The 10,000-nt window shown below is 42.5% G+C and overlaps 2 protein-coding genes across 3 annotated transcripts in view; one reads left to right on the top strand and one right to left on the bottom strand.

Annotated features, from left to right (window-relative positions):
• The window catches only part of LOC138047217 (tropomyosin-2-like), a 9,012-nt gene extending 7,894 nt beyond the window's left edge, over positions 1-1,118 (top strand). Inside the window, exon 2 of the mRNA XM_068893967.1 lies at positions 16-1,118. Coding sequence (XP_068750068.1) covers positions 16-333 — 318 coding nt within the window. The 3' untranslated portion in view covers positions 334-1,118. The remainder of the gene's footprint in view (positions 1-15) is intronic.
• Positions 1,119-1,866: 748 nt separating this feature from the next.
• LOC138047216 (probable ATP-dependent RNA helicase DDX43) overlaps positions 1,867-10,000 on the bottom strand; it is a 29,061-nt gene continuing 20,927 nt past the window's right edge. For both annotated transcript variants that reach the window (XM_068893965.1, XM_068893966.1), the window contains exons 17-23: positions 9,935-10,000; positions 8,679-8,747; positions 8,337-8,444; positions 7,362-7,436; positions 7,196-7,283; positions 2,900-3,002; positions 1,867-2,449 (exon numbers count right to left, since the gene is read on the bottom strand). The exon at positions 9,935-10,000 is cut by the window's right edge and continues 2 nt beyond it. In XM_068893965.1, coding sequence (XP_068750066.1) covers positions 2,280-2,449; positions 2,900-3,002; positions 7,196-7,283; positions 7,362-7,436; positions 8,337-8,444; positions 8,679-8,747; positions 9,935-10,000 — 679 coding nt within the window. In that variant the 3' untranslated portion in view covers positions 1,867-2,279. The remainder of the gene's footprint in view (positions 2,450-2,899; positions 3,003-7,195; positions 7,284-7,361; positions 7,437-8,336; positions 8,445-8,678; positions 8,748-9,934) is intronic.

Consider the following 10,000-nt stretch of genomic DNA (forward strand, 5'->3'; position numbering starts at 1 on the left):
CGGTTTTTGCAACAGGTGCAAGAAAGACAGCAACGGGCCCTGGAAAGAGTTGAAGAACTACAAGGTTTAATAGAAAAGGCCAAAAACTCAATAACAGAGTGCAAAAAGCGAGAAGGAAGCGCTTTCGAAAGAGGAGATGAACGAGAAGAAAAGGTTAAATTCCTCAGCGATTTGTTGCAAACCAGGGGAAAAGAAGCAGATGAAAGCGAGCGGCAGGTTTTGGCGTTGAAACGAGAAAAGGACAAGCTTTTAGAAGACATAGACGACTTCAAGACAAAGATTGAAGAAACATACGCCGAAATCAACTCACTTGATGGGCTAGCTGACGAGTGACAATCAGAAAACAAATCACATGGGGAACTAAACACAATGGAGACGACAAAGGGCTACAGAAAAAGCCGCATTTGACGGACAAAATTACTTTATACCGGCTTGCGGCGGCCTTAACATTTCGCGTTGCGAAAGCAAAAGGTCCCGCTGTTACAACACATTGTTGCCAGAACGCTAACAGTTCATTCCAGAATATTTTAAATTTTTAAGAAAAAAAGAAGCTGTATAGAAAGAAAGAGAAAATATCCTTTAGGGTAAGAAAAAACTGAAAGGTTTTGATCTTATTGCAATCTCCTTTTTTATTGAAATTCTACTCTTTGCAATTATTTGAGATTTGTATGTTAAGTTGTCAAGGCGACAATGATAACGTTTTTCCAGTAAAAAAAGAAAAGCTGCCATAAGGATTGTAGTCAAAGGATCATTTAAGATTAAAAGCGGTCTTGTAGGGAGAAGGAACTCCAACCAGAATATGCGGAAAAATTCCATCGGAGCTATGCTGGTTTGCATGTGCCGTCACAGCGGCCATATTGGATGGCAAGAACAATAACCTGTCTCTCCGCTGGGATCTAAAATTTATTACTATGCAAATTCTGCGAAAAGAAATTGTATTGTGTTGCCATCCAACATTGATGCCTTCTCTAAGTGGGTGATAACCAAGAATTATTCGCAGGTGGGTGCTCAGTATTTCGACAAGAACTGTCTAGTTTTGCAACGCTTCTTTGTTTAGCTGATGCAATTTGCTAGTATTACAGTCTTTTTAAATTAACGACCATGATTTTACAAACGAATTTTCCCGAAATGCATTACCTTTTTGTATACAGATTAATATTAATGCAAAAAGGATTGTCTAAAAAACACAACACACAACACAAGATGTAAACAACAGTTCTTAGTTTCAACACTTATGAATGCAATTACCAAAATTAAGAAAATCTATCACCCTTACAATCGTCAACAATGTTAAGATCTTACACTACTCAAAGCACCCGGAAATTAAGGTTTCAGGGCGGTGGTCGCACCAGTTGGGTAAAATGTCAAAATCGCCCATAATACGCCGAAATCGGACGGAAGCTTCCTATCTCAAGTCTTTAAGAGAAAATTAACTGCCTCGCGGTGGATTGAGAGTCGCTTCAAGAGTACCACAGTCTAGATTAATACTCAGCTGTACTTAAATCTGAAAACAAATTTCCAGTGTCATAATAGGCCATTTCCGAGTTCATGTCTGCCTCCTCTTCAAAGCTAAGTGCGAAGTTTTTGTGATGGTAATTAGTTCTACTTTACATATGAATGAAAACTAATTTTCATAAGAAAAACTTCGCACTTAGACTCGCTTTGAAGAGGAGGCAGACATGAACTCGGAAATGGCCTATTAAGGGAGCGCCGTGAACAAATTTTTGCTACTCTTGAAGATGATGCCCGTCCGCTCGGTTCGATGCAAGGCCAGCGACTTTCCCTAGTTGGGTGCGATCAAAACCCTCAGGATGACATGGTATTCACCTTCGAAGCTATGCAAAGAATGAACTCTAGCAAATACAGTTTTGGTGAACAGAATGTTTAACACAACATCATCGTCAGGTCGGTCAAATATGGGTTTTTATCTATTAATACTATTAAGTATACAAAGACATGTCAGTTACATACTGAAACGTGTTCAGAGATTTCTGTCTGACTTAAAGCAATAATCTTTCGAGGTAAGACAGAGAAAACAGGCGACAGCCTGTAAAAAGTTACGGAAAAACGCTAAAGCAATGATGGAACGCGTCTCCCAAAAGCACGTAAGACATTAGGGCCAACAGTCCAATTTGATTCAACAATCCCTCAGATGGAAAATTATTGGGACCAAAATGGCTCCAAACGAAAGTTGAATCGGTTAAATCTCCCGGGCCTTCCCAAGAAGGCACTTGGTTGAACACCAACGCGGGGATCAAGGCAGGGTGCGCGTCAACTCTTTACCAAAATCCGTAGCCCTGATCATAACCATTGCTGACCATACCAAAGTCTTGACGATCTCTTCTTCCCCGGCCGCCTCCCCGGCCGCCTCGCCTGTCGCCTCCCCCCTTTGGACACTCCCGAGCAAAGTGACCACTATCACCACAGTTATAACAGCCGCTACCCCCGCCTAACAAAAAAACAAAACAAAACAACAACAGGACAAAGGAATTAGCTTTTGTTAGTACTGTGTGTAACACCCTAGTCAGGATTAGGGACTTAGTGGTTATCAACCGTGCCTTTCACCTCTGCGACCCGGGTTCAACTCTCGGCCCCGAGATCGTATGTGGGCTGAGTTTCAGTCGATCTCAACCTAACTCCGAGGGTTTTTCTCCGGGTACTCCGGTTTTCCTCCCCAAGCAAAATCGACCCCAAGCCTATTCCATCCGGCTGGGGTACTGTGCTCCGAGGTCATACATGGGTCGTGTTCAGGGGCCGAGGGCCTAGCCGGCAGCACAGCTCCTTCGGTACGACCTCGTCGAACCGCGCCCTTAACAGCTCAGACTGCGACCGCGAGTAAGGGCGTTTAGCAGGTCAGGCATTAAGCTAGGAAAGCCTGAAAGGAACATAACGATCTTACCTCCTCCTCCTCTACCTCTCCTCTCCCCGCCATTATCGTACCCGTTACGATCACGGAATTCCTGATATCGTTCCGCCATGTCTGCCAGCTCATCGGGAACTTCCTGCAAAACAACCAGCGATAAAATATGAAAATACATGCCAACGTCCCAATAACTATGAACAAAAGATAATCGGGCCACTGACCAATCAGAAGGCGTATTGCTTTTCCAAGTTGAGGGCTTAAGAAAGGACAACGTCAAAAAGCAGTGACACTATTGGTTAAAAGAGAAATTTCTCTCCGGTCCGTACTCGTCAAACCAACAACTACAGGGTTGAAATGACCAGTTTCGAGGTTTTGACAACAAGGCGGGCATGCAACAGTGAATCTTTCAGTCTCACTCTTTACTTCAAATCCGTCCGTACCAATCCAGTTATAGGACGCTTCGCCCACATTTAACAATTATCCTGCGAAATCGCGCGGAATATCGCCTGATACTTAGCCGACGAGGCCGTCGGCCGAGTTGGCTAAAATCAGGCGATATTCCGCAAGATTGAGCTGGATAATAGACCTTTTCGGCTTGTACATTTTGTTTTCCCGATACAGATCATGTGATAATACTCAGGAGGTTTGGTCTTTTGTTTTGTTCATTAAAATAAGGGCATGCAAGCATGAATATGCCTGCATGCACTCTTTTTAATGAACAAAACAAAGGACCAAGCCTCCTGAGTATTATCACATGATCTGTATTGGGAAAACAAAATGTACGAGCCGAAAAGGTCTATTGTTTTATTATTCAACACATTGACAAAGCACAATTTTGTACGTTTAGTGGGAAAAAAGGCTGAAAACACTACCATTTTCTCCGTGACAAACAAAATTACGTATATCGCAGGATATCTGTTGAGTACGCACGACGAATATTGAGCGCGCTATGGCCATATTTGGACAATGTCACCATGTATTGAATAATAATGCACTATATAAACAAGCTGGGATAACCATGAAATAGATCGTTTTCACTGTCACGCAATAAAAAAATAAATCGAAAACCATCCAGTGGAAAAAGTCAAGACTTCGTGATGTTGTAGAAGATAAATGAAGAACGCAATTCTCCAAGTTTTAGGCCTGTGCGTTTCTCCAAACTTCAGATATTCGTCGAAATGTTTCGCAGAAATTTACAGAGCCCAGTATGAAAACGCCATGTTGGTGCACATCAGTGGTGCACCAATATGGCGGCCGGAAAATAGTGTCAACATCTGTTACTTACTTTGGCTATCTAGGCGAGTGATCATCTGTACTGAACAGACAGCTATTTACCTGAGCACTTTTCTTAATGCTTTTAATTCTAAAAAGGCTCAAAACCATGAGATAAATATATATTTCTCAATAAACTCGATCGTCGCCTCGTGTCACGCACCGCTATAACTCAGAAATTCAAAATGCTCTGGTTTCCAAACGAAGCACGCTATTGAGCTTTAAAATTGCAAATGGATACAAATTTACCGCCTCTTATGCCTGATGAGGATAAAAACTTTCGTGGCTCTTTAGTTTTGGATTTTAGAAAATGATGACGTCACGTGAAAACGATCTATACTTAGAATAGCTCAAACTTATATTTTGAAGTGACGTTTTCGTCTTGGTAGCCGTCGTGGTATCTTAAACTCCCCAACAACTTGAAGTTGGCGACAAGCCGGGCATACAACAGTAAACACTTAATGACTGGTCCCAAGGGAAACAGTTCTTTTTGTTTCCCGAGGGACCAGTCATTAAGTGATTTGTTATATAGCACAAAAAGAAAACCTGCAACGGCAACAGCAACGGCGGTCGTCGGTCATCATTCGCGGGTAACAGTGCACTGTTACCCTATGACGTCATAGATTTTGCACTGTTGCCCGCTCAGAGACTTTTGGCGGGAAACAGTTTTGCTGTTAGATGTCATGTGACCTCGAAGTAACCAATGAGAGCGCGCGCTTCTGGGGGGAGAAACTCAGCTATATAACAATGAATCTTTCATTCTCTCTCTTTACTTCAAATACGTACGTACCAATCCGGTTATAGCAGGCTTCGTCCATACTGTACCACACAAACAAGATGGAATCATCGTAATACACGTAGGATAGCTCAAACTCATATTTTGAAGTGACGTTTGCGTCGCCGTAGCCATCGTGGTTTCCTAAACTCCATATTAACTGAACTGCTGGGTATTCCAGATATGATTTTCGAAAATTCACCTCGCGAAAAGACACTCAACAAAGCCAATGGTAGCCTACGTAACACGCGTTTCCGTAAGGATACGGCGACTCTCGCCCCATTTATCAGGAGGCTAAAACGACGGAGCTTCAGTTCCTCCGTCGTCCTTTGCTATGAAACACTCTCAGCGTAAACGCTTGCTACGCTGGAATATCCAACAAAGGCCAAATTGTACAAAAAATCTCATAGATGGTTTGCAACCAATCTTTAGAGAAACTGATAACAATTTTGTAACATATATTTTCTGGTGAACGAACAAAAGGAGCTAATGAGAGATATTTTGTTTTACTCCACCAACTTGGCGTGGATGACGTGACGGAAAAACCACCTATAGGGGGGCTGCGTTACAACAAGAGCTTAAGTAATATTTCAAAAACGAGTGTGAGCACTTCATTGGATTTCCAAACGCAAGAAAACACTTTAACTGTTTTCGTGCGTTTGGAAATCGAATGAAGCACGACTGAAATTACTTCTCAAACAAAAGAAATTAAAATTTCAATCTCTTTTTTTTTTTTTCATGTCAAATTTTTTTGGAAAGCCTCATGGTTGCTCAGAGGCATATGAGAGCTGTGAGCAAGCACTCGTTGCCGTGTTGGGATGGAGACTGCGAAGGGCAGATTTAGACCCCCTAAAAGCTGGGAGGAGGAAGAAGATTGTGTGGCCAGTGCTGTTCCGAATTCTACCCATTCTAAAAACAAACGGGCAGGTCGTATTTTCGAAGATTAGAATTATAATTAAGAGCCATTTTGTACTTACTTTTGAAATTAATTGATTTCAAAACACATGTGTTTGAAATTATTGATTTCAAACCTCATGAATGGGGCGATGCAGTTGGCTTATTAACTAATGAATTATTAATGAGTGTGAGAACAAAGTAAGAAGGGTACAAAAAGAATCACCCTACCAGCAGAGCCTTTTTTAACTCGACGAAAAATTGGTTTTATTAACGGAGTTGATAATGTAAATTGGCCACCGTACAGAGATTCTAAAAGTTGACGTTTCGAGCGTTAGCCCTTCGTCAGAAATCGTGTTAAGTCTTAATTGAGTGTGCGCAAGCCGTTGCTTGGAGACAGTTTCAAACCCAGGCCGAGTCTCGATCGCACTCCTAGACGCCATATTGATTTTCGTACTGAAAGCTCTATTTTGATCGTCGCATTGTGAAAAATAAGATGCGCGCGGTGCCTAAACCGGTTTGACCGGAGTGATTAGGGGTACTTATCATTATGCCTGACCAACAGGTCGGAGACCAGTGGAAATAACCAAGGAAAAATGGAACGACATTTTTCGTCGAAAATCAATTTCCAACCTGACCGAAGCGTTCCATTTATGTTTCGACCGAAATTTCGGTTACACCACAGGGAAGCGAGACTGGAAATGCGAATTTTTCGGACCGGACCGCCCGGTCAAAGAGTTCCACCTCCAGAGGTGGTGTCAAAAATATTCCGGTCGGACCGAACCGAAACGGACCTTTCCATTTGACTTCATCCTGAAATTTCCAAACATTTTGGCTTAATAAAAAGCACCCTAGGTTAACACTCATGGCCATCCCTCAAAATCTCATTAGACATTTTCGTAACAATTACACAACAATTCGACAAGCTTACCGCTGTAAAAAGAACGAAAACCTGCAAAATTGAAGCTTTAGTTCAACAAGAAATAGCGTTTCTGAGCGAAGACGCGCCGATTTACAGTATTTAGGTCTAAAAACCACTTTGAAAACGGTTAGCTCTCAGTTGTTTTTCTGGGTACCACGATGTCAATACCCTTAAAAGTTCGACTTTTCGGGAGCTTGTCGTGTTAGTCTTGCGGATATCGGAAACTGAAATGTAGAGTCACCGATACGAGGTCGACTCTCTGCCTCGCCTTTTCTTAATCTTCTCTGACTCTGAATGTTTCAAATGTTTGTTTCTTTGAAGTAGATTGTACGTCGTGTAAGTTGAATAAATAGAGGATATTACATGGCCACATGCACGGAGACACGAAGTGCGAGTTTTAGAGAGGCTCTGCTCGCAGGATGAAAAAGAATGAACAACAGTTGAATTATTATTTCTACGATGTTAATACCTGATTTGCTTCCACCATGATGTTAATCAGTTTATGAGCTTGTCTCCAGTCATCTCGCGTCACAAACGTTAAAGACGTTCCCTTTTTCCTAAACCAAACCAGACTCCGTTCAAAAATCGAAAGCAACAAAAGTTAAGAAAACAAAGAAAACAACTGACAGACTCACCCCGCCCTTCCAGTGCGGCCAATTCTATGGACATAGTCCTCTATGTTCCGAGGAAAATCAAAATTGAGTACGCACCTACAGAAATAAATCTGGAAATCATCTTATGTCTGCCCAGCGAGCCCTTCAATAGGGAGGTTAAGCAACGACAACGACGACGGCAGCCAGAACAACACTAATTTGCATGTTTAGCGTGCAAAAACAATAGACTAGCCTGTTTAACAAAGGAATCCCGTTGGCTATAGAGTTGAACGAAAAAAACCAAGCCAGAGGTCAAGCATCAGGAAGAAAATCCAGAACGTAGACTGCGACTAGTCTTTCGGCGATGGATTGTGGGGCGGGCGAAATACGGGCGAGCGAGCGAAATTGCGAGAAGACGCGACCCGAGGGGAGCGCCAGAACATTAGAGACTACTCGCAGTCTATCCAAGGGCCCGTTCCTCGAAAGTCCCGAAGACCTTTCGGGCCCGAAAAGCCATTTGGGAAACTGCCAACCGCTTGTTTTGGAAAAGCGATCTTTTAACATGTTTTCAAGCTAACTAAAAGAAATTCCTACGTGGTGTAAGCCTCGCACAAAACAAGAGCGCACAAAACGTCCCGAGAGCTGCCTTAAAACTTTTGTTTAGGCTTAATTAGGCCTAAGGTTAGCTTTTATGCATGTTTAAGATACTTTCTGTATTCTTATTACGCGTAATTAGGCCTAAAGAAAAGTTTTAAGACAGCTAACGGGACGTTTTGTGCGCTCTCGTTTTGTGCGAGGCTTACACCACGTAGTAACCCATATTAATTAGAGGAATATGTCTGTGACGTTTGACGACTTAAATCCTCTCCGTTCTTGAGATACAAAAGGAACTGTGACACCCGAAAATGCCCCGAAAAGTTTCGGGACTTTCGAGAAACAGGCCCCAAGAACAGAGAGAGAAAATTATTCTTTGCAAAAATTACATGTAATTACTATCAAAAACCAGAAAAGACTCACGTGACGCCGCGGATATCCAATCCTCTTGAAGCAACATCTGTTGCTATAAGAATTTTTGCCCTTCCAGTCTTGAAATCATCCAAGGCTTGCTCGCGGTCAACTTGCTCTCTAGGAAAGAAATTGCAGAAGATGTAATTATCCGAATAAGAAGGACTGGCGTTCTTTTTCCTGAGTGCCATGCATGGGATAACAGCACACAACACACTCACCGAATTTTGCAAATTAAACCTCATTTTTCAAAGAAAGCTTAAGTAAGAAATTTCTAGTTACTATCTGCGGGTTTCTCATGAAAAATCTTCTAACAATGAGGCAAACGTCGATGAGTTTTAATTTTTAACTGACCTGTCTCCGTGTATACACTGCACACCCTGAAGTCCTCCTAACATGAAGTCGCTTGCAATGTCATCGGCTCTAAAAAAAAAAGACCAATGAAAAACAAGCTAGCTCATGGTTTGAACCAGAAGTTATATAAAAGGACTCTGAGGATGACTTCCGCTCAGGTTGTAAAAAAGTCAGTTAATGAATGTCACCAATAACTATCCTTGCCAGGACTAATATCACCACCACGATCTTAAAGGAGCACTGACATGAGCTGCGCATGCTCGAGTTTGTTTGCTCCCATGGAAAATTCTAGCCGCCATCATGGATTCACGCGTGAGTCACGCATATTCGCCAGAGTTTCTCCTTTGTCCACCATGGCCCTCCCCAGTGGACACCATTTTAAATTTGTCGATTTAACTTGTAAAAAGTTAACCTAACACTTTTCAAGTTTTCACAAGACGCTAGCGCATGCGCTTATCGTGACAGTTTCCTTTAAGCGCCGGCTACACGTTCAAACATTAGTATCCATTATGGATGTTGTCCCTCCAAGGTGCCTGTAATGTTTCAGATTCACCAGAGTGAAAATTGAAGGCGACAATTCCCCTTGCACTGTCGACCGCACTATCTGCGCACAGATCACAAGCAACGTTTTTGATGAAAATATTTATTCCTTCGCCAAAGTGAAGATATACCAAGCCTGGGTAGAATAACCACAACATCTTTGCCGCAAAGCAACTCCTTCGCAGCAGTCTCCTACTATTTCTTGAGCAAAATTTCCCGTTCTTTTTAAATGTTTAGATAAGCAAAAGCTTTTGACATACTTCCTTCGATGGTCTACGTTATTGATTTTCCTTCACAGAACGGACAAACTTGACGACGGTCTCAAGTAACATTTGATTGACGTGTTCTTGATATCAGACAATCGGAAATTCCGTCCGTTTAGTACCCTGGGTGCCAGAGACTTTTCTAGCGCGGTTTCCGGTTTTCAGTCAAGTCTTTATAGTGACCCGCTTCGCCGCTCGTGGCTTCGGCCTACAGGCCGACACCGAAAATTCCCGCCGCACGCGAGAAAAACCTCTGGTGCCCAGGGTATCCGTTTAGTGACGAAGAGATCAAAAAAATAAAAACCCTCCCCATTCTCCGCGCGGCATTTGCCTCTCGCACCAACAACAGCGCCAGCTACGGAGGCCACCCTGATCCCTACACAACTAGTGAACTACTTTGTATTCTCAACAGGTGCCATTCTGCTGGCATGAAATGGAACAATGATGTCTCACTTGACTTTCTTGCCAACAAAAATGAGCACTTTGTCATGTTCACTCATTCCAGCAATAAAATCTAGA

This window comes from Montipora capricornis, chromosome 4, assembly GCF_036669925.1.
Source record: "Montipora capricornis isolate CH-2021 chromosome 4, ASM3666992v2, whole genome shotgun sequence".
NCBI classification, from domain to species: Eukaryota; Metazoa; Cnidaria; class Anthozoa; order Scleractinia; family Acroporidae; genus Montipora; species Montipora capricornis.